Here is a 25,221-nt window from a genome sequence, read left to right on the forward strand (position 1 = left end):
CTTGATCATTATGTAGTGTCCTTCTTTGTCTCTTGTAATAATCTTTATTTTAAAGTCTATTTTGTCTGATATGAGAATTGCTACTCCAGCTTTCTTTTGGTTTCCAATTGCATGGAATGTCTTTTTCCATCCCCTCACTTTCAGTCTGTACGTGTCTCTAGGTCTGAAGTGGGTCCACGCTGTTAGCCGCGGCTCGCGCCCATCTCTGGAGCTCCTTTAAGCAGTGCTTTTAATCCCCTCTCCTCGCACACCAGGCAACAAAAGAGGGAAGAAAAAGTCTCTTGTCTCTTCGGCAGGTCCAGACTTTTCCCGGACTCCCTCCCTCCCGGCTTGGCGTGGTGCACTAACCCCTTCAGGCTGTGTTCATGCCACCAGTCCTCTCCCTGCGCTCCAACCGAAGCTCGAGCCTCAACTCCCAGCCCTGCCTGCCCTAGCGGGTGAGCGGACAAGCCTCTCGGCTAGTGAGTGCCGGTCAGCTCCGATCCTCTGTGTGGGAATCTCTCCGCTTTGCCCTCTGCACCCCTGTTGCTGTGCTCTCCTCTGCGGCTCCAAAGCTTCCCCCCTCCGCCACCCGCAGTCTCTGCCTGCGAAGGGGCTCCTAGTGTGTGGAAACCTTTTCTCCTTCACAGCTCCCTCCCACTGGTGCAGGTCCCATCCCTTTTCTTTTGTCTGTTTATTCTTTTTTTTTTTTTTTTGCCCTATCCAGGTACATGGGGAGTTTCTTGACTTTTGGGAGGTCTGCGGTCTTCTGCCAACGTTCAGTAGGTGTTCCGTAGGAGTTGTTCCACGTGTAGATGTATTTCTGATGTATCTGTGGGAAGGAAGGTGATCTCTGCGTGTTACTCTTCTGCCATCTTCCTGGGCTTTCTATCTTGTTCCATTGATATATATTTCTATTTTTGTGCCAGTACCATACTCTCTTGATTACTGTAGATTTGTAGTATAGTCTGAAGTCAGGGAGCCTGATTCCTCCAGCTCTGTTTTTCGTTCTCAAGATTGTTTGGGGGCTTACCTGCTGGCGCAGTGGTTGAGTCCGCTTGCTGATGCAGGGGACGCGGGTTCGTGCCCCAGTCCGGGAAGGTCCGACGTGCTGCTGAGCGCCTGGGCCCGTGAGCCATGGCCGTTGAGCCTGCGCATCTGGAGCCTGTGGTCTGCAATGTGAGAGGCCACAACAGTGAGAGGCCCACGTACCGCAAAAAAAAAAAAAAAAAAAAAAAAACATTGGCTATTCGGGATCTTTTGTGTTTCCATACAAATTAAAACATTTTTTGTTCCAGTTCTGTGAAATATGCCATTGGTAATTTGATAGGGATTGCATTGAGTCTGTAGATTGCTTTGGTAGTATAGTCATTTTCATAATGTTGATTCTTCCAATCCAAGAACATGGTATATCTCTCCATCTGTTTGTGTTGTCTTTGATTTCTTTCATCAGTATCTTAAAGTTTTCTGTATACAGGTCTTTTGCCTCCTTAGGTAGGTTTATTGCTAGGTATTTTATTGTTTTTGTTGCAATGGGAAATAGAATTGTTTCCTTGATTTCTCTTTTTGATCTTTCATTGTTAGTGTATAGGAATGCAAGAGATTTCTGTACATTAATTTTGTATCCAGCAACTTTACCAAATTCACTGATTAGCTGTAGTAGTTTTCTGCTGGCATCTGTAGGATTTTCTGTGTTTAGTATTATGTCATCTGCAAACAGTGAGAGATTTACTTCTTTTCCAATTTGTATTCCTTTTATTTCTTTTTCTTCTCTGACTGCCATGGCTAGGATGTCCAATACTATGTTGAATAATAGTGGCAAGAGTGGACACCCTTGTCTTGTTCCTGATCTTAGAGGAAATGCTTTTTGTTTTTCACCATTGAGAATGATGTTTGCTTTGGGTTTGTCATATATGGCCTTTATTATGTTGAGGTAGGTTCCCTCTATCCCCAGTTCTGGAGAGTTTTTATTATAAATGGGTGTTGAATTTTGTCAGAAGTTTTTCTGCATCTATTGAGATGATCATATGGGTTTTATTCTTCAGTTTGTTAATGTGGTGTATCCCAATATTTGATTTGTATATATTGAAGAATCCTTGCATTCCTGGAATAAACCCCACTTGGTCATGGTGTATGATCCTTTTAATGTGCTGTTGGATTCTGTTTGCTAGTATTTTGTTGAGGAGTTTTGCATCTATGTTCATCAGTGATATTGGCCTGTAGTTTTCTTTCTTTGTGACATCCTTGTCTGGTTTTGGTATCAGGGTGATGGTGGCCTCGCAGAATGAGTTTGGGAGTGCTCCTCCCTCTGCTATATTTTGGAAGAGTTTGGGAAGGATAGGTGTTAGCTCTTCTCTAAATGTTTGATAGAATTCGCCTGTGAAGCCATCTGGTCCTGGGCTTTTGTTTTTTGGAAGATTTTCAATCACAGTTTCAATTTCAGTGCTTGTGATTGGTCTGTTCATATTTCCTATTTCTTCCTGGTTCAGTCTTGGAATGTTGTATCTTTCTAAGAATTTGTCCATTTCTTCTAGGTTGTCCGTTTTTTTTTTTTGCGATATGCTGGCCTCTCACTGTTGTGGCCTCTCCTGTTGTGGAGCACAGGCTCCGGACGTGCAGGCTCAGCGGCCATGGCTCACGGGCCTAGCTGCTCCGTGGCATGTGCAATCTTCCCAGACCGGGGCACGAACCTGTGTACCCTGCATCGGCAGGCGGACTCTCAACCATTGCGCCACCAGGGAAGCCCAAGGTTGTCCATTTTATTGGCATATAGTTGTTTGTGGTAGTATCTTATGATCCTTTGTATTTCTGTGGTGTCAGTTTTTACTTCTTTTTCATTTCTAATTTTATTGATTTGTGTCCTCTCCCTTTTTTTCTTGATGAGTCTGGCTAAAGGTTTTTCAATTTTGTTTATCATCTCAAAGAACCAGCTTTTAGTTTCATTGATCTTTTCCATTGTTTTCTTCATCTCTAATTCATTTATTTCTACTCTGATCTCTATGATTTCTTTCCTTCTACTAGGTTTGGGTTTTGTTTGTCCTTTCTCTGGTTGCTTTAGGTGTAAGGTAAGATTGTTTGAGATTTTTCTTGTTTCCTGAGGTAAGATTGTATTTTTATAGACTTCCCTGTTAGAACTACTTTTGATGCATCCAGCAGGTTTTGGACCATCGTGTTTTCGTTAGTTACTTGGCCTGAGGTGTCTCAGCACTGGTGTGTACAGACTATTGGGCAAGGGTGGGGTGGGTCCTGGGGCTAATAAGCTGGAGGGAGGATTCCACAGTGGTGCCTGCCAGCACCAGTGTCCACATGGTAGAAGGAGTTCCCACAAATGGCTTCCTACAGTGTCTATGTCCCCAGGGTGAGCTGCAGTTGCCTACTGCCTTTCTGCAAGGCTCTCCAAGATTAGTAGGTAGGTCTGACCCAGGCTTCTCTCAAATTACTGCCTCCGCCCTGGGTCGAGGAGGGTGTCAGATTTTGTGTGAGCCCCTAAAGGGTGAAGTCTTTATTTCCCTCAGCCCTCTGGGACTCCTGAAAGTAAGCCCTGCTGACCTTCAAAGCCAAATGCTCTGGGGGCTTGTCTTCCCGGTGCAGGACTCCTGGGCTAGGGAGCTCACTCCTTTGGGAGAAACTCTGCAATTGTTATTATTCTCCTGTTTGTGGATCATCCACCTGGGGTTATGAGATTTGACTATATCACAATTCTGATACCCCTACTCATCTCATTATGGTTCCTTCTTGATATATTTAGTTGCAAAAGATCTTTTTTGGTAGGTTCTGGTCTTTTTCATCAATGGGTGTTCTGCACATAGTTGTAATTTTGGTGTGCATGTGAGAGGAGGAGAGCTCAGGGCCTTTCTACTTCCCCATCCTGTGCAGTCCTCTCAAGAATGCTGGCTTTGATTTCAACTCCAGCCCCAGTATTTCCTAACTGAATGACTCTCTGAGTCCCAGTTTACTTAACTGCCCAAGGCTGTTGTGAAGAGCAAATGAAATATGGTAAAGTAAACCTCTGTAAATTATAAAGGGCCATACAGAAGTAGGAATGCTTTTCTTTATTACATGATGGTGTACTGATTTTTATTTTCTGATTGTAAGCTCCACAAGGGCAAGAATGTCATGTCTTGTTTACTTTGTACCCCAGAACCTTGTATGGTGGTACATAGTAGACACTCAGAGTTGTTGTGCAACTCTGACTTTATGGATTACTACTACTACATCCAGAAAAAAAAAACTATACTTTAAGAAATATATCAGATTAACTAGGTGATGTTTCAGTTATTTTGGATTTATCTCAAAGGGTGCTTCATGTTCAGAAGACACATATATATAGGTTTTTTTTAAAAAACTTACATAAATATCTTTCCTTAGTGTGCTACTTGCTTCTAGAATGTAGATAATAATTTTTTACTTAAGAAATTTCCATTATCTTCCCAAGTCCTGACATACATGTTGTCAGGCCTGTTTCAAGCATTATAGCTACTATTTATTGTTAGTGAAACATACAAAAGTGAAAGCATTTCTTTTACATTTTAGAATTTATACAGCATATTTCTTTATTCTTTAAACTCTCACAACTACTTTGTTAGGTAGGTTATTTCTTTCATACAAAAAATAAAACCAAAGTCAGGGAGTCATCAATGTCATTTTTATTCAGTTCCATTTCTAATAGTTTGGCTGGACATTATTTCACAACTTCATAAATATTTTATGTGTCATACATTAAAAAGATGAGACTTTAAAGTTACTAGGAGTAGAATAAAGTGTTTCCTTCCAGAAAATATAAAAGCATATATCCAGCACCAGAGCAGTGATGATATACATTTATACATGACGATGATGCTGTGAGGTATCTTTCCATAAGAGTGGTGAAGGATGTGAACTGTCCCAGCCACATTCTGTCCTCTGGTTCCATTTGAAATGCCTGCAGCTATGAATAGGCTGGTTGAGGTCAGAGACCTAAAGACCCAGCTTACAACTCTGGCCTTAATGAAGGCCCCATCCTCTTAACCACATGGTCAGATTTCTCTTCTAAAACAGCAATTTGCTAAAATGTTTACCAAAAATCTAAAACTACTGCTTACTTTCAAAGTGACTAAGATGTTTCAAGACAGTAGTTAAGTCAAGTCCTTAAAGTTTTACTCCTTATATTATTATAATATCATCTTTGGTTGAAATCATTTTGGAGAAGTTAACTTGTGGCAATTAACTTCAAAGAAAAAAAACGGTGATTAACCGCCTCTTGGTTACCATGGAGCCATTACATTACAAATAAAGCACAAAGATTTTAGGCACTTGCATGGATCTCAACATCTGTTCCAAATGTACACTCTTCAAGTGAAGAGTCACAGTGTTTGGACACATCTGAGACACACAACATAGCCTTAATCCCACACATTGATTTGTTAGTATACCCTAGCATGCTATTTGTCTTGGCAACTTGTGATTTCAAAAACTAACAGAAGATGACTTATAAGGAAACTTTTCCTTTTGTATATAGTTTGGAACGTCTGGTCTCAAAAAAGCAGAGACTTCTGGTTTCTGGAGAACAAACTGAAATATCCCAAGGGAATATCTTAATACTTACTGGAGCTCAGGTAACCAGGAGAAAGGGTCTTATTATGCCAGTAACCTACATCTTAGAATAATTAGAGTTTAGAACCTTTACAGCTTCAAATTTAGATTTTGACATTTTGGACTCTTTATGGAGTCCAAATGGATAGGAATGAATAGGAAAATCCTATGAATAGGAAAATCCTATGACGCTTAAACACAAGACTGCTGAAAACAAAAAGAGGGAGCTAGGGAAGAGAGGATACAGGTAGATCTTATTTCCTCCCTTTTGTACTATTCTGTTTTCTTGTCAAGGCAGGAGCAATGACAAAGTCTGACTGAGAAGAAACTGGGCCAAACTGAAAAAGGCAGTCTGGGTCTGGAAGGCTGGGCTGATTCTTTATCCCTCTCCTTGAGCATCAGCAAGTCTGCCCACTGATTTGGGGGGAAATGTGAGAGTAGTTCTTCAGTGCCCATTTCCTCTTCCCTATTCTTTACTGCCATCCACATTGCTAGTTGGCCCGGGAATGTAATGTCCTTCAACCCATGAAGCCCGCTCCTTTACACTGTAACTCCCAACTTCCCAGTTCCAGAGGCTTATTAATATGAGGCAGGGGTGTTTCTTTTATCTGATTCCAGCAATCTATATTAAGCATGAATGAGGCTTAATACTTGGTAGGAGTTTTCATCTGAAAGTGGGTGCTGATGAGCCTGATGCAGTAGAAAGAGCATTGGACCTGGGGTTCTAGGACCTTGGTTCCAGGTGTAGTAGCTCTGCCACTTATTAGATGTGTTTTCTTCATTTAAAAATAGAAAATAATGCCTCTTCACAGTATTGTTGTAAGGGTTAAATAAGATAATACAAGTGAAACTCTAGTCACTTATATAGTCTGACAACTAGTGTAATAAATGTTAGAAGAATGTCAACATCTCATTGGTAGGTAGTATGAGAAAGCCACGGTGGGTGGGAAGGAGACAGAAGCTGGCTTCTCACATAAATTTTCTACACTTCTGCTTCCTCCAAACTCATTTCCCTCCAGCTCAGCCTCTAAAGAAGTAATAGAGATGAAATACTTGGTGATGTAGTTAAGTACTACCTGAGAGCTCTCGCCTTCCTTTCCTCCTTTTCTGTAAGTATCTCAGCACCCTACGGAGTTCAGCAAAAGAAAGAGCTGTGACCTGGAAACAGTGTGAATTACACAGTGAACCACAAATATTTGGAACCTGGAATCATAAATCCATATATTTGGAAAATAAAATAGAGCTATTTTTAACTTAAGTGGTAGGTATGCTTGGTGACAACATGAAGGTATTGTACATGCCACACAGGAATACTAAAAGTTCCATGACACTGCTGTGGCATGATAAGCACGAAGGTATATTATTCCAGTGGCACACATTTTCTCCCCAGTAATCCCATATACGTATACATCAGTATATTTGTATGATTGGCTAAGGACAGCCCTGATTAATGGCTGCATGAAGGAACAATAATTAGCAATCAGAGCAAATTAAATTCCTGGCTGATTCTAAACCCCTGAGTAAAATGCAACCCTTGAGGATGCTGTCACATTCCTTCATTTACTTGGCATTAGGCCACCAGTCACCCTGATTAAGACAGAGGTTTGTACTTATAAAAAAAAGATCGATGTTTGGAAGAGATATTTGCCATTTTTTGCTTGCCTAGCATCCTAATCACCTTTCTTCTGGGGGAACCCAGTTCAGGTGGACAGACATGTGACCCCGGCCTGGTCACGTAGAACCCTCCCCACCCCACCCAAGGACTCAACATGACTCAAGCTGAATCAGAGTCCACCCCATGTTGCTTCCACCATACCTATGAGCAAAGACACCTTCCCTTCCTTATTTTGAATTGGGTAACTTTCACTTGCATTCAAGAGACTCAAGCATAAAAAAATTATAGCCACCACTTACAAGTCTGATTTAGCAATGTTTAACACTATGCTTATTATTTAAATGCGTATAGCAGTTCCAAGAGAGTGTTTTAGCAATAAGAATAAGAAAACATGTCTAACTTACTGAGTCAATGAATATCCTCTGGAGACTTCATGGGAAACAGATCAGATTCCACTGTCACCGCTACAGTTTGGTTTTGCTAGCAAAACCTTCCCCATGCCTTAAAACAAAAGTCACATGCACAAAATTCACAGGATTATTTTACTAGAATTTAGTGGGGAGGAGATGATATAATTAGATTTTCACAAAAAATCTTTACGTTGAACTCTAGCCAAATAAAAGAAAATCCAAGTTCTTGTTTCGGTCTCAAATGGCCTGGGTACTGAAGCAGTGGCCCCTGTCCTGGCGTGCACGGTTCAAGCTGTTGGTTGTGTGGCCACCCTTTCATGACCTTCAGCTCTCTGCATCGTCTCAGTAAGCCCAGACACGAATTCTGAAAAATTCCTTCTGTCTGTATGGTTTTCCTCATCCAGCTGAGAATGCTGCTGGCTACTGCAAAACTGTTTACCAACCATACGCTCTGGTCCATACAGCTTTCTTCGTAAACTCTGGGAGAACTCTCAAGGACAGCAGGGTGGCTAAGGGGACAAAAAATAAAGTGCACTGTTGCATTTGGTGGAGTTGCATTTGAAAAAGTCATTTAGATCAAAAAGGTGTCAATAGAACTTGGCTTGTTCTCACTCAGCTAATCTTTAAGAATTCCTATCAAGCCTTAGAATTTTAATGGAAGAAAATGATTAATAAAGGTTGAGGAAAGGTTTTTTTTTTTTTTTAAGTTACTTTGAAACCAGTTAGTGGGAAATTCTGCATAATTAAAACAAAAACTGACTTCTGGGATGCTGACAATGCTCTTTTTCTTCATCTGGGTGCTGATTACCTAGGTGTGTTCCCTTTGTAAAAATCTACTTGTGCACTTTTCTACATGAATATCACTTTTCCACTAAAAAAAGTTTAATTGAAAGGTAAACAGGGCTTCCCTGGTGGCGAAGCAGTTAAGAATCCCCCTGCCAACGCAGGGGACACGGCTTCAAGCCCTGGTCCGGGAAGATCCCACATGCCGCGGAGCAACTAAGCCCGTACGCCACAACTCCTGAGCCCGCGCACCTAGAGCCCCCGTGCTTCCGCAACAAGAAAAGCCACCGCAGTGGGAAGCCCGCACAGCTCAACGAAGAGTAGCCCCCGCTCGCCGCAAGTAGAGAAAACCCGCGCGCAGCAACGAAGACCCAGTGCAGCCAAAAATAAATTATTTTTTTAAAAAACAGGTAAACAAAGACAAAAAACCTGATTCTGTAATGAAGTTAGGTTCATGGGCTCAATGGAGCAAGTATGACTGTACTAAACTATATTTGAACACACACCTTAGCTGTCATGGGTCCCTCAGAGATCGATTTAAAGTAGGGAAGTTACATGTAACCCCTCTAGGTAAATTATTACATATCTTATTTTAGAATACTAATGTAAATATATTGAGATTTAAAAAAAATATAATAGTGTGAGGGAATGAGGCTTACGTAAGCCAGAGCTACATAATAATTGTGTGTGACTCTAGTAAGCCCTTGAATACACGATCAAGTGAACATGTACTTCTTTGACCCAAATAACTATTTTCCTCATCGGTATCAATTAGTATCTTCATGACCTAAGACAGTATATGTTGGGAACAACAAATGGAATTATAGACCCATGGCCATTAAAAATTAGTCCAAACTCCTCAAGGAAAATAAATGGAGGAAATCCTAGCAGCAAGTCTCTAGGGAATGGTCAAGTGAAAATATGTCAGACCACTGCCCTGATCCTCAGTGAAGTTCTGTGGTTGATCAGAATCACCGTCCTACACAGGCCCTCCCACCTACTTTGGAGGTAGGGAGAAGGACAAGAACCAACACATTAGATAATTCTCGCTTGTTAGACAATCAATAGATTATACCATACTTAAAGCAAACTATGGTCAATTATCACAAGAGTAGGCCAGCAGGCAACTTTCCCAAGGTGAGACTTTTCAGTGCAGTAGCTTACAGCATGTCAGGGGCATCAACAGCAGCCACTGGTAGGATCCAGACCCCCAAGTCTCAAGATGTGGATGACAGTACAAGCTGTCTTGGACCACAGAGCCAATGCCCAGAAGACTTTTCAGATTTGAGTAAAAACATCTACATAATTTTCACAGAAAGATCATCTATATTTGTGGATCCCATAGTCATAGTTTAACAGTCAATAGAGATGTGTAAAAAACATGAAAATCATCTAAATGCCTGGAAGCATGGGAAATGTCCAATTCCCTTGGCAAAATACTATGCAGCCATTAAAAATACTTATGAAGCCAGTGTAAGAATGGGTTAAAATGCTTTTAAGGGCTTCCCTGGTGGCGCAGTGGTTGAGAGTCTGCCTGCCGATGCAGGGACGGGTTCGTGCCTCGGTCCGGGAAGATCCCACATGCTGCGGAGCGGCTGGGCCCGTGAGCCATGGCCGCTGAGCCTGTGCGTCCAGAGCCTGTGCTCCACAACGGGAGAGGCCACAACAGTGAGAGGCCCGCGTATTGCCAAAAAAAAAAAAAAAAATGCTTTTAAAATAATTTTAGAGTACAAAAGCCAGTATTCAAAGTGTGTATGTACATTTTTCAATTGGCTATGATTATAAAAATGTTAATACTCATACACAGAGGAAGCAAAAACTTAGGAAAAACAATCAAAATTGTCATTGGGCAGTGGGATTCTGGATTCTTCTTTGCTTATTTTTACTTTTCTGAATTTTCTAAATTTTAAGTCATATTTTATGATTATAATAAAACATTTAAAAACAATTTAAATAACAAATCGAAAGGCAATGCAACTTTTTTAACCACTTTCTAATTCAAGAATGCCACACTGGTGACAGCTTCATATTACTTCTCTAAACTGAACCAAGACAAGCCCTTTCAGGAGCCAACATACGCTAGGATGCTGTTCTGCAGCACAGACAACACTGGATGGGCATAAAGCATGGAAGTGATACCTTTTAAAAGATCCCTGGACTTTGCTGAGAGGCCTTCTTTAGGGCTTTCCATGATGCTGAATAGCCAGTCAATGAACTAGAGTGAAAATGAAGAATGGTATCAGTGAAAACAATCTATCAGTAAGACATCATTCAAACCCTTGGGCCTGCACATACGAGTATCAGGGCAGTAGTCCCTGGACAATACCTGCCTGGGCTGGGAGAGTGGAGTGGAGACAGGACCAGGCACAAGAGATGGGAAAGTTGGAAATGGCTCTCATTTAGTTAAATGACCCAGCAAAGTCAAACCTCCTTCCTTTGCTGATTACCCTGGGACTTGCTGTAGCTTTTAAGAGTGGGGTAGGCATGGGCCCAGAGGGCCTCCTGTGTGCCATGAACATTCCGTCTCATCACTCTGAGAGGCCCCAGAGAGGCTAAGAACCTTGCCCAAGTCCACTCCCAATGAATGGCACAGTCAATATCTGAACCCATGTGCACCTGGCTTCAAAGCCTCACACTCCTCCTTCACATCATGCTGCCCGCCACCTGGTTCCGTGTGTATCAGGCCTAGGCTCCTAGGTGGGGTGGTAAATGGGGAAACACATCAGATGTAAAATATGTTTCTGTGGCTAAGAACAATTTGTGCCCAAATGGATATGAAGCAAAGTTGAAATGCAAGAGAAAAGGCATAAAACAATTTACTAGGTAGACCCAAGCGTATTAGCTGCAAATAAATCCTGCAGATGAGGTAGAAACTCATAGTACTCCTGAGTTTGACTGATCTCCCAGGTGCAGCCAAAATTCTTTTTGAATTAGATAGAGGATAATTTCGTTGACTGAATGTTGCCAATCTAGACTCATTGAAAAACACATACACTAGTTGTAGGTACTAGGATTTTTAACTTTGGACTAAAAAAAGAAAATATTCCTAATTCCCTACTTTAATTAAAACTTTTTTATTTTCTTTTCCTCAATTTTGTTTTATCATATCCTACTGGTAAATAAATAAATCAGGTACTACAAATACATAATAGATGCAGGATGTCTATACTGTAGTCCAAAATGAACAGGGTGTCCCAGGCCAGAAATAAGGGGATAGGATACCACATTTAAATTTATTTTCATTTAAAATGAAAAAGAAAACACAAAATTTGGGATAATAATACTAATGCTTATCAGGTTTAAGAAAACAAAGGCATTTTAATTGAGATGCTCAGTGAAGTTCATGGCTAAACTGTGGGTCCACAGCTCAGAAATATTTTTAAAGATTAATGTTCAGATTTTAAGATTAAGCCACACAAAGTTGGCTTTAAGCTTTCAACCTCGTAAAAATCCAGTTTTGATTAAATGGGATTCAAAAATATCTTTCAGTCAACAATTCAAGACAGGTCAGAGCCACATAATGAGAAAGGATGTACCGTATTTTCATATGCTCTTCACGACAGCTAGTAGCCTGGGGAAACTCAGTATTAAAAACCAAAAGGTACTTCCTATAGTTTGGGTTTTCCTGAGGGCAAAGGTGATAACATTAGGCCTTTACAAATCTCGCCACGGTACCACACAGGCCAGAAGCACCTGGAACACACCTATCGCATGGAATGAGCTGTGGGGAACCTTAAATATGGTAAAAGATGGATACTCCAGATTCGCATCTCCCTGGAGGATTTCCTGGACCCCTCCCCAGACATTGTTGATCACCCCCCTCCCTTGCTCATCACCACTGTATCCTTATCATACCATCTTGCAACCTTGAACTTGCTTTCCTGTCTGTCCTCACTCTGAAATTCTGAGCTCTCAGAGACTTATTCATCCTTTTATCCCCAGGATCAAGAACACATGTGTCTTCAATAAATGAAGGCAAGTATAAGCTTTTCTTTCCACTTCATCCCTAACTGTAAGCAAGTTGTTGCTGTTGTCACTGTTGTTTTTAGTCAGCGGTTACCCTGAGCCAGGGCTAGCCTCAATCGCTGAGGCTTTGCATCTGGCTGAGATTCGAGGCTGACTAGGAAAGCCTGTAGTGTGACTCAGGTTTCACTAAACTCCCACCTCAATTCTACAGCAGAAACTGCTGAAGAGAAAATGGCCGCCTGCCCTGACGAGCAGGTAGCTGCCAACCTCACCTTCTGGGTCTGTTCCTTCCATGGCTCTTTCTGCAGCAGAAGAGGCATGCTACTGGGAAGGAGAGTGACAGCCTCCTGCACAGTGACCCTGTGCAAGGGACTCCTGCCAAGGAACCTTGAAGCTGGCCCAGCTGGACCATTTTCTTGATGCCATGGCAACCAACTGGCACTGAGGCCAAGGAGCAGAGGGGCAGCGTGGTCTGCCCATGCAACCACTGCTGCTGCAAATATCAGCAACAAGAAATCCAAAGCCTACAGTAGAAATAGGAACAAGGTCAGGTCACATGCTTTAACAATGCAAAGTAACACATGTTCACGTACACAGCCCCCATCATGAGGCGATGTTATCTTCCCCTTCACTCAAACCTTCTGCCTGCCCCACCCCTACCCCAGAAGAGGGACTGGACCGAATAGCAAACTATTTCCATGCTTAATGAAGAGACATTTTGGGGTTTCAGAAGGTTTGAAGGATCCTCTTTTGTGAGAACAGAAGGCCCAATAGTTTCATTATTAGCGTTCTAACATTTCAAGAGAAACATAATTTATTTAACACCTAATCATACTGAGATCCAAACATTCCTCTGTTTTGGTGTTTTCAAAGAGATTTAAAAATTAATTAAGAGAGATACAGACAGGGGTATTTAGGTTTATTATTATGTGGCCAAAACTGATTTTCAAAAATATGTATAGTGTATTCTGTATTTAAACAGAAACAAAAAATGACTCTCCACATGCATTAAAAAAAATCTGTTTAGAATCCATGCATTTAGATTTTATAGTCTAATCTAGACACTTGTAGAAATGGTGGTAACAAGGGCTACCTCTGAGTTACTGTACTACTGTGATTTAAATTATTCTTTGTTTATCTGTATTTTCTAAGTTTCAAAAGACTTTGTAAGAAAGCAGAGAAGGTTAATACAAACTGGAAATCAGAATAAAAAGAGGAAAGATTATGCTAACTCAAAAAAAAATTTTTTAAAGTACCCCTCAATCTCTTAAAATGCCTAATCTCACTAATGAAAATTTCAAAAAGACACACAACTCTGCAGAAGAGCTGGGCAGAATATCAAACAACATCCCAGGTTATGCATATTTTGCTCACACAGCAAACAGGAGACCCATGAAACATGGCTATGGAAAAAATACTAAAAAGAAATGCACATTGGGCAGCTGAGTCAAGAAAATGAGGAGAGTAGGAAAGTGCTGTCCTTCATTTTTTAATCTTTTTTTGTTTTACTCACCCAGTACTAGTGGTGGTTAACCTTTTTTGGGTCATAGGTCATTTTGCAGGTGGGGTGAAAATTTCCCTCCAATATATGCATGTTAAGTATTGGCACAAACAGAGATTACTTGCATACACTTCAGGAACCCCTCCAAACCAGGTGTTTGAAGCCGTGCTCTGGGCCAGTGCGGAGGCCAGAGCCCTGTACCCCAGTCTTTGTGGGGTCCAGCCCAAGTACACAGGATCCCAGTTTCCCCCTCCAGCTAGAATCCTTTGTGTACTGCCTGTCAAGGAACGTGGTTCTGTTGAAAATATTTTTCAAAGAGCAGCCATGGGCATCTCCTAAAGCCTGGTAAGAACATCCGTTTCCTTGTGACGTCAGATAATTGTCATCCTTGTTTCCAAAAAATAAAAGGAAGGAAGGAAAGAAAGCTTCAAGCAGCAACATGTTCCTCTTTTGGGAGAGTAAATATCCTCTATATTTTAAGGAAGCCACAAATGGCTCCTCTACATTTTACCTCGTTAAGAGCCACGTTCTGAACAGATGCTGACTGGTAAGCAACATTTCTGATATAACCCATCAGTTCCAAGAGCCACTCCATTCTCTTCAACACGCCTGAAACAGAAGGATATTTCTTACCAGACCATGGTTTTCCTTTGCAATGTACAACAGATCAGCGATTACCATAACTAAAGCAGAACACCCGCCGAGGACTCTGTGCAACAGTTTCAAGTCCTTTTATGGTACCTGAGACTTGTGCTCACCCGTGAGAGAGTTTTTGATACTGTTCACATCAGATGACCATATTTTGGTCTTTATTTTTAAAAGCTAATTTATTCTTCAAATCTGTGATAAAATGGTGAAATGCATTTGTTGGAGTTGCTCAACATGAAACACACTAGGAGAAACTGGGCATGCCAACTAGTTAGTAATGTTAAATCCTTGATAACTAGTTGTTTTTATAGTCTTCCCTTGCTTAAATATTCCCAATTTATGCAAAAATCATAGAGAATACCTATCCTAAAGACATTAAAAACAAACAAAGAACAAAACACAGCTACTAAAGGCTAACTGGAGAACAAACATCAACATAAATATTAATTTTTCCTTTAAAAAAATGAGGATTTTCAGCACAGCAGAGACTACTTGGAAACATCTTAAAATTTAGTGCATGAGAGGAAAATGGTAACTAAATTTGAACGCCAGCTCGTTAGGACCAAAGGCAATATCACATTTGTTTCCTTCATGTACCTTCATGCTTAATAGGGAGTACCTGCTAGTTTTCTGCCTGATAAATACACTTTCGAGTTAGAGTAAAAAATCTCATTTCTCATCACAGGTTCACTTTTCACTGGGCTGGCGCTACTGTGGACATGAGACAACTCTCTCAGTTGCCAAAGAGGAGGATGAATCAAAATTTCCTACACAGTCTTGCAAAGAGTATTACAATTGTATTTGTCAGTTTTCTCTCAAAGCCTTCAAGATACAAGACATGGGGATGATGGGTCACAAGGGCTTCCCAGCCACGTTTGATCTGCTGAAGCCAGATGCCTTCAGGACCTGAATGTAGACTTGAGAAATTATAAGCATATGACCAAAGGCATGGAGGAGAAATGAGGGAGCTCCCTCTTTAGATGATTATTAAAGTGTAAAGTCTAAAAGTTGCATCATTCATCAGCAGAGCTTCATGCCTGCAGCTTCTGCTTGAGGATGTAGTAAGGGTGTCCAGATTTTATTCTTCTCACTCCTGAGAAGTTCTTCTATAGAATGACTAATTTGTTGTTGCTGCTTTCTTTTTCTCTTTGTAAAATGACCACCCAAAAGCCGTTTTCATGAAAACATCAGGGAGAATCAATCAGCATCCATCTGCTTGAGAAAGGAAGCAGGCAGAATCAACCTGATAAACTTGTTTATGTCTCTGAGGGCCTGGAGGGCCAAAAACAAGATAAAAGTCACCAGTAGAATTCATTCCCACCTCCAAAGAGTTGGTGTTGTGAGCTGTAATTGCTGGTTTCTATCCAAGGTGCTACTCATTTGGGGTAACAAGGCCTCGCCTGTGTCAAGAAGCACTAAACTAGTTAAGTTGAGGAAACAATTACAACCTACAAGATGGTAGGTACATCTTTCTGTTCCTGATGTTCGCCTCCAGCTGGCCTTACCGGTGTTGGCGTGGCTCACAATCCGTGCCTGGTATAAGCTGTGCAGTATCATCCAGGCCAGTGTGTCTTTTTCATGGTGCCGAATAGCAACACTGAGCACATCAGTCAAGCCCATCAAGGGGAATCGTCCTTGAGAGACCAAGTATAGTCTGACAAAGGCAGCCTTTTCTAGGCTGTTCTGCAAAAAAGCAAATTGTTCAGTTACTATTAAATTAACTGAAATTGTTATAGGACCTCGGGGCAAGGGCAAAAGAGAAAGGGTGAGTTTGAAGTTGATTACCATTCCAAATGCTAAAACTGTTCGTTTCCTGCACTGTGTGACCTACCTGCCTGCGTGCTATATTAAAATGTACCTACAGACAGATGGTTGTAATGTCACCTCCTGTTTTCTCATAAAAACCATAAATGATTTCAGGGGTTAATTGTTGAGGATATTTAGTAAAGATACACAAATAATAATAATGATAACTAACAAATACAGTACTTATTATGTGCCAGGCACCATTCTAAGCACTTAACCTGTGTTAATTTGGCACTTCACAAAGGGTGGTACACAGATCTATGGGGCACCCCAAGACCCTTTTAGAGGGTCTGTGAGGTCAAACTATATTCATAATAAGACCCCAAACTGTAGTAATGTTCATTGTATTTTTCACTGACACTTGCAATTTTTTAAAAAGCTAGTTTCATTTAAAATATCCTTTAAACAATAAAAATTACTAGTTTTGTTAAACCTCTGCCCTTGAGTACATCTTTGTAATATTCTGTATGACCAAATGGGAAGTATGCATAAAAAACTTGTGCTGCATCCCCAAGTGTGATGGTCTTCTCAAGGAGAAAGTTGTGAGAGTGAGTTGTGAGTTGAAATAGCCACTCTACTCATGGAACGCCATTTAGTTGAAAAGAATAACTGATGGACAAACTACGGTTATGAAAACTATTTGATTATTTTTTAAAAGTGAAGGAAGTAAGGCTGTCACTTCAAGGAAAATACTTGACAGTATTTATTGCCAATGATAAAATGTGAGCTTTTAAGTGAAAATTCGATTTTTGGAAAATCTGTATCTGCTACTATGACTTTAGTAGCAGATACGTAAAAGACTTTTCTGATGAAGTTACTGGTGATACTGACAAATGTGATGTTTTGATATTTTATAATGAAATGTACCAACATTTGGAAGATTTTCAAAATTTAGTGACTCAGTATTTTCCAAATGACCAATATATCTTACAAATCTTGCAATAATATCTTACAAAATCATGCATTGGTAAAAGACCCAGAGTGCAATGGACCAATGGATTTTAATGTAACAGAGTATGTGAAGTTCACTGATACGTTTCAGATTCCACATTTCAACTAACCTATAAGAAACCAACACTTGCTGAGCTTTGGTACAGTATCAAAGAAAGACATCCCCAATTATCAGAAAAGACTGTTAACACACTCTTCCCCATTCCACCTACGTATCTGTGTGAGGCTGGATTTTCTTCACATACTTCACCCAAACAACATCACAACAGATTGAATGAAGCAGCAGCTGTGAGAATCCAGCTGTCTTCTATTAAGCCAGACAATAAAGAGACTTAGAAAAATGTAAAACAATGCCACTTTCTCACTAATTTGTTTTCTGGAAAATAGTTTTTTCTTACATATGTTAAGATGCAATGGGTTTATTATTATTACTTTTAAGTAAATATTTTAAAATTTTTCTAGTTTTAATTTCTAACATGGTAAATATTGACAGATATAATCCACATAAATAAAAGCTCTTTGGAGTCCTCAGTAGTTTTTAAGACACTAACGTAGTCACGAGACCAAAAAGTTTGAGGACCACTGAATTACGCATTTAATTCTAACACTGAGCAATAGATTACTATTATCATCCCTCCTTTACAGATGAGGAGACTGAAGCAGAGAAGTTAGGCAACTTGCTTACTGCCACAGAGAGTAAGAGCTGAAACCCAAGGAGTCTGAGCTCTTCACCTGTACCTTCTTCTTACCTGTGTTCTTTCTAGAAATGAATAGAAAACAAGGGCTCAGCGGAACACATTAACTCTTTTGGGGACACCAGAACAGGATTTAGAATGTTCTAGTGACAATCTTCTGAATGGCACTTTAGAAACCCAAGTGAATAACAGCAACTTTTAGCTCTAGGTACCCCAAAGTACATTATATTAATTACTTCGAACAATGTAACGTGAATATAACAAGTTGTAATAAATTACATGAATGTAATAATTATGATACTAAGTTATTACTGAGTACTTGCCTTGGGTCAGGCACTTGCCCAACAACTTAACATGGATTAAGCCATTTAACTCTCAAAACAACCCTAATAGGTAGGCGCTATTATCTCCCTTTTATAGATCAGGAAACCGAGGCAGAGAGAGGTTATGACACTTCACCAATGTCATGTTGCTAGTAAATGAGAGACTGGCTTTCATACCAGGGCAGTGAGGCTCCAGAGTCCACTCTCTCAAGCATTTCCTTATACCGCTTATCCTTGCCTAAAACATCTCCAAAAGGCCGATATTCCAAATATTCTAACAGTGCTTCTCAAACCTTAGGATGAACCACAATCACCAGGAGGGACTGTTAAAACACACACCACTAGGCCTCCCTCCAGGGGTTTCTGATCGAGTAAGTCTGGAGTGAGACTCCAGAATTTTCATTTCTCATCACTTGCCAGGCTGATGTTGTGGGTCCGTCGGCCACAGTTTGAGCATCACAGCTATACAATGCAGAGGATTCAAGGATTCAACTTAACAGGCCAATCTGCCATATAGTGAAATAAATGATAAGATGACCACCCATGATGTGAGGGCTCCCAGTCCTCTAGACCTTTGGTATTACCTGGTATGCAGGGATGCCATTTGAATAAGTAGGTCCCATTGGGATGTACTTACTCTAAAAAATTATTCATTTTTTATTTGCAATTCAAATTTAACAAGGTATCTTGTATTATATTCTAAATCTGGCAACTTTACTCTTATGCTGCTTTTCGCTTATTCATCCTTTGATTCGGTATGGGTCTGAGAGGTACTTGTTATCTTGTGTCAGTGATAATAGTGTTTGTTTTTCAATCAGCCACCTTTCTTCATTTCAAAAGGATAAGTATCAGGTGAAGAAAAATAAATGTGCCTACCATGCACCAGAAAGTTCTTTGGTCAGAATATTTCCATTCTTGTGGATTTTGTATTGAAGATGTCCTGTACTTATTTTTGCTCATCAGTAACACTAAAATGTTCTTGACCAAGTGGGATTAATTAGGTTAAAAAGTTATTCATTCATCTATCCATTTATATACTACTACATATCCAACCATACTAGGCTGGACATGAGACCCCACAGTGAAAAAGATGGTTTCCTGAAATTATCCAGTAACAAACAAATATGAAGCAAAGCTAGTTTCAGCCAAAAGGATACTATAATCATCTCAATTGTAATTTCCACCTCAATAATAAAAAGACACATAGATATGTTATTACCTCAGTAATCTGGGCAACCCGATTGGCTTCATCGTCTGTCATTTCCGAGAGGCATTTTGCTACACTGATATACAGCTCTAGATCATTTCTCTGGTAAAGAAAAATCCAAAGCATGTCAAAATACAGTGTAAAATAACACGTATATTCTCAATGTTCTGACAAAATCATTAGATTTGCTTATCTCCACGAACAGCAGCTGATGAGATTTTAATTTTAACCAAGCCAAAACTTGTGACCAATTTTTATCATTTAAAAAACACCTTTCGGGCTTCCCTGGTGGCGCAGTGGTTGAGAGTCCGCCTGCCGATGCAGGGGACGCGGGTTCGTGCCCCGGTCCGGGAAGATCCCACATGCCGCGGAGCGGCTGGTCTCGTGAGCCATGGCCGCTGAGCCTGCGCGTCTGGAGCCTGTGCTCCGCAACGGGAGAGGCCACAGCAGTGAGAGGCCCGCATACAGAGGAAAAAAAAAAAAAAAAAAAAAAAAAAAAAAAAACACCTTTCGGGCTTCCCTCGTGGTGCAGTGGTTGAGAGTCTGCCTGCCGAGGCAGGGGATACGGGTTCGTGCCCCGGTCCGGGAAGAGGGCCCGTGAGCCATGGCTGCTGAGCCTGCGCGTCTGGAGCCTGTGCTCCGCAACAGGAGAGGCCACAACAGTGAGAGGCTCACGTACCACAAAAATAAAATAAAATAAATAAATTAATTAAAAAATCTGTCCTGTTGTTGCGTGTATTTTGTTTGACTGTACTATTTTCTTCTTATCAGAACCCATCATTCCGAATGGATTTTTAACTTCTTTGTACAACTACATTTCAGAAGTCTGTTGGAGGAGAGGCAAGGCTAGTATTAAGTCACTTGATGTAAATAGTGGGTCAGACAATACGCCCAAGGACTCCCCAGGTGTAAAGTGTAAGGGTTTCTTTTTTTTTATTTTAAAAATTTATTTATTTATGCCTCCGTTGGGTCTTTCTTGCTGTGCCAGGGCTTTCTCTAGTTGCAGCGAGCAGGGGCTACTCTTCGTTGCAGTGGCTTCTCTTGTTGCGGAGCACGGGCTCTAGGCGTGTGGGCTTCAGTAGTTGTGGCTCATGGGCTCCAGAGTGCAGGCTCAGTGGTTGTGGCATAAGGGCTTAGTTGCTCCACGGCATGTGGGATCTTCCTGGACCAGGACAGGGTTCGAACCCATGTCCCCTACATTGGTAGGCGGATTCTTAACCACTGTGCCACCAGGGAAGTCCAAGTGTAAGGATTTCTGAACGTGTTCATCTTCTACGGGCATTTGGTAAAAGGCCTAAGAGCAAACTTCCTGGTGCCGCACTGGTTAACCTGCTTCTGAGCGTGCTCAAAACTTTGGTTCTAAATATTCAACCTCAATTTAGATCTTGGAAGCAAACATTCTTAGTGAAGAACGTGGTTATTTCTTGCTAGCCTTCCCACCACATTCTTAAAACATATACCTCCCTGCTTTGCCAAAAGGCTTTAAAAAATCCCAAACATAAATTGTCAGGAATGTAAATATTTTTGTTCCTCACCCGAATCTTATTTGGCAGAAGGTCAAAAATTCTCCCAGTAGCTTTGCTGAGCAGACTCCAGAGGTGGTAGGCAGGGCTGGGCTGTTTCATGGCCTGGCTCAGACCCTGTAAGGCACTCGGGCATAACTCAGGTTTGGATAGTGGGGAAGCTGCTTTAAAAACTGTCACCATCAAGCTTTCAACAAAACCCACGATCTGTTCATCAGAGACGTGTTTTATCCACGAAGGCACAGATAGCAGGAGGTATTTCTTGATATTCAGCTGAAAGCAAAACAGAAGAGGTCAGATGTAAACAGGCAAGTCTGGGTTTGTAATGCTCAAAACCTCTAGGTCATCACTGTGTTTGAAAGATAAAAGGTTCAGGTGAAACATAAAAAGTTCAGGTTGTTTCCTAGACCCTCATTTCCCCACAGCTTCATGGTCTAGTGGACCACCGATGCATGTAATTTTAGCGGCTGCGGTGACTTCTGATCCAGGGTGACTCGTGTGGATATATGGTATCTGCCAATCCATCTGTGAACTACTCAGCTTAAACCTTGGATCTCTTCAGCGAGGGGAATAAAATGCTACTTCTAAAAGAACATGACAGTTGCTATTCAGTCTTAAAAGGTCACATTCTCTGGCAAGAAAAGCTCCTGAAGATGAAGGCTCAACTGCTGGAAATCGACTAAACAGAATATCTATTATTATTCATTTCTTCTTCTGAGGAAGAATAAAGAAATAATGAGGGGAACTGGCATTCTGGGGCCATTTCTGAGCAAAGAAGAACCAGCCAAGCGTGTGGAACTGACCATAGCATCTTAAGAGTTCAGGAGCGCTAAGAAGGGGCATAGTTAATGATAGCTGTGAGCCACAGACTTTGAGAAAGCAGGCTTCAAAAATTCTTAGAAACATCAAGTATGATACTAAAGGAGCAGCAAGTCTAAAATAAGTGCTTTAAAAAATAAAATCTGACAAAAACCAGTATATTTCAAAAAAAGATCAATGTAGCTTCATGAGTTACAGAAGATTTCATGTTAAAAAACATGCCATTTCAGATCATTTTTTAAATGAGCAGGTACATAATTTAAAAAATGAATTTACAAACTTAATTTGTTAATTAACAAAGATAATAAGAAAGGTTCCTAATCAAGGACAAATGCAAAAAAAAAGAAATAGGACAGATCTAAAAGAGAGATGGAAGGATAACTAAAACCTAGAAAAATGTCTGAGATCAAAAAAACAGGCTGTTAGAATTATAGATGATTCAAAAGGAAGGAAGCATTAACAGAACAGTGTTCAAGACACAGGCTTTTGAGTCAGCCGGACTCTTCCATTTATTTGCTATGTAAACTTTGCTTAACCTCCATTTGCTTCAGTTCATCAACCTATAAAATGGGAATAAAATCTACTTCTCAAAAGTGAAATAAACCAGACACAAAAGATATAATACTGTACAATTCCATTCTAAAGAATTTCTAAAGTTTATATGAAATTTAAATTTATATGAAAGTTCTTTAAAGAAGGCAAAATTATAGAGACAAAAAGAACAGTAGTAGCCTGAGTCTGAGATTGGGAGTGGGGATTAACTATAAGTAGGCACGATGGAACTTTTTGGAGTGATGGAAATATTATTGGTGATGGATGAAAATATATAAATGTACTAAGACCCATCAAATTATACACTTAAAATAGCCATATTTTATGGAATATAAATTACAACTCAATAGAGCTGTAAAAAAAAAAAAAATTGGCCTGTCAGGGTTGAAGAGAGATTAAATCTGATGTCTGAAAGTACTCATTGAGTGCTTACCAGTAGCAGGTACATAACCAGTGCTCATTAAGTGGTAGCTAAATGGGAGCTGTTTGGAGCAGACAGGTAATAACAGCTGATGGAAAGGACGCAGACCTCAGTAACACTGACCTTCAATTAAAAAGAATCAGGAGATGTAGGAAAGCTTAAAAAAAAAAAGAAGTACAGAGTAGAGACTAAAGCCAAAATGACTGAGGAAATAATAAGAGGGTTTTGCACTATCCTCAAAGAATTAAAGCCTCCTAGAATAGAAGAATAACGAAGAGGAGATCATTTAGCTTATAATTAATTGGTAAACCTCTAAGGAATCATGGAATGTGGTTTTTTGGGGGGGTCCTATCTTGAAATGTACCCAAATTATACATCTTTAAATAATCTCACATCTTTAAATAATCTCACCCTATTCTTCCTACCTACGCTTAGAAGGTAGGAAGGTGCCCTGGAAGGTGCTGGCCCCCTCTATCATAAATACCAGGCTAGATCACTTCTCCCTCAGCACTTTACTCAAGCTGAACACCACTGGCAGAGATGTTCTACTCTCTCCACATACACCTTCCCACTTACATTCCCTTGTGTCTCTAACTTGATGCCTAATGAAATCCTACCAAGCCTTCAAGGCTTGCCTTAATTGCTGCCTTTCTGTGAAAGGGAGGGATCATTTATCCAGTGTGTGTGGATTTGCCTTTCTTTTAATACCTGCTGAAACGACTGCATATCATATAAACAAACCCAGGTTCCAATAACTGTACAACTTTCTACCTGTATGGTCTTGAGAAAGGAATTTTAATATCTCTGATCATCACTGTCCCTTTTTCTTGTAATAAATGGTAGCTGAAAGCATGAATGGTGATGGCTATGGCAGAGTTCTGTGTCCCACAATTTTCCAATTTGCTGTCCAGCTATTGTCAAGTCCTCACTGTGAAATCCCATTTGTCCACTCTTGACTTTGAGAGCTCACACACAAATGAATGTTGATCTCCCCCAAAAGAACCATATCCTCCTGTTGCTCAACATCCTTAATTACTACATACACTCAGACCATGGATCAGTGGTGGCATCACCCATATTCCCAACAGTGCAGCGACATTCTGGGATGACTGAGCCTGGGTCACCATAATTTCAAGACACAGTTGCTGAATCTCTTCACCTGAAAGAGAAGAAAGGAAAAAACTATCTGTAATATAGCTGCTTCTCTTAACTCATATTCAGTCTTCAATGTCTCAAATCAGACATCTAAAGGTAAAAGAACTTGTGTGTGATGTCTAAAGGTAATGGAACTTCAGCAAACCATAAGGTATTTCAAGAGACGTTTTTAGTTACGAAGCAAAAGAACGTACCCGCTGTATCAGGGGCTTGAGTTTTGGAACTGGCAAGGATCTTGAAATAGCTCAGGAAAGTTCTCTTGTGATGTCTAGACAAACCTAAACACTCAAATACTATTAAAAATTTGAGAAAATTCTAGCTAAAAATCTCTTGTTTCTGTTTTTCTCTCCTCTCCATCTTACATTCAGCACATAGACAAATCTGGAAGGCCTTAGAGATGTATCCATGTTCTCTAGTGACCCAGTCTTTTTAAGCCTGATCCCAGTCGGCAGATGCATCTTCCCAACCAGATCTTTTCTTCTTTTTACTAAGGATTTTTACTAAAACACCAACATCTTCCATATAGCACACAAAAGCAGGGGAGGGGCAGGGGAACATATTTTTCTGGAAACCTAGTATGGTGAGATCTGGAAGCATAGTATGGTGAGATCATATCTTATATAGGATTAGGTTCAAATGAAAGCATTCAAATGAAAATTGTGTTCAGTCAAAATAATCTTTGATTATCCCTTAAACTGTACATAAAGTATACAAATCTTTTTGTATATCATATGTAAGTAAGCACATACTGTAAAAGAGCACTCATGGCAAATACACACACATATACAATTTCTAGCACTGTTAAAGTTGTTCTCCCTCTTTTTTTTTTTTTTTTGGAGGTGGGGGGCAAATACATGCATCTAAATTTGCCTATGCTAATACTCTAACTCCATACTAGAGGTTGCTGTGGACAAACTGAGATGTGCATTCCCTTTGCCTCTCACCACAAAGTACCTGTGGTAAACAGAATAATGCCCCCCAAAGATGCCTATATCTAATCCCCGGAACTTGTGAATATGTTCTCTTGTATGGCAGAGGAACTTTGCATATGTGATTAAGGTTAAAGACCTTGAGATAAGGAGATTATCCTCGATTACTGAAACAGACCCATTAATCACATGAATCCTTAAATATGGAAAACCTTTCCTGTCTTCAGAGAACCAGAAAGATGACAGCATGAGAGGTCTTCAGCCCTCTGTTGTTTGCTTTGAGAAAGGGGGCCACAAGCCAAGGAGTATGGGCATCCTCTAGAAGCTGGAAAAGGAAGGGGAATGGATTCTCCCTGTCTTAGTCTGT

The 25,221-nt window shown here is 40.4% G+C and overlaps 1 protein-coding gene across 4 annotated transcripts in view; it reads right to left on the reverse strand.

Annotated features, from left to right (window-relative positions):
- Window positions 1-4,602: 4,602 nt before the first annotated feature.
- FOCAD (focadhesin) overlaps window positions 4,603-25,221 on the reverse strand; it is a 312,830-nt gene continuing 292,211 nt past the window's right edge. For 3 of the 4 annotated variants that reach the window (XM_004286219.3, XM_033417330.2, XM_049711045.1), the window contains 8 exons: window positions 23,814-23,929; window positions 20,991-21,251; window positions 19,468-19,557; window positions 15,979-16,156; window positions 14,337-14,434; window positions 12,597-12,848; window positions 10,498-10,573; window positions 4,603-8,084 (listed from right to left, as the gene is read on the reverse strand). In XM_004286219.3, the coding sequence (XP_004286267.2) occupies window positions 8,011-8,084; window positions 10,498-10,573; window positions 12,597-12,848; window positions 14,337-14,434; window positions 15,979-16,156; window positions 19,468-19,557; window positions 20,991-21,251; window positions 23,814-23,929 (1,145 nt within the window). In that variant the 3' untranslated portion in view covers window positions 4,603-8,010. The remainder of the gene's footprint in view (window positions 8,085-10,497; window positions 10,574-12,596; window positions 12,849-14,336; window positions 14,435-15,978; window positions 16,157-19,467; window positions 19,558-20,990; window positions 21,252-23,813; window positions 23,930-25,221) is intronic. The other variant, XM_033417332.2, reaches the window with a different exon arrangement.

This window comes from Orcinus orca, chromosome 6 (assembly GCF_937001465.1).
Source record: "Orcinus orca chromosome 6, mOrcOrc1.1, whole genome shotgun sequence".
Taxonomy (NCBI): domain Eukaryota; kingdom Metazoa; phylum Chordata; class Mammalia; order Artiodactyla; family Delphinidae; genus Orcinus; species Orcinus orca.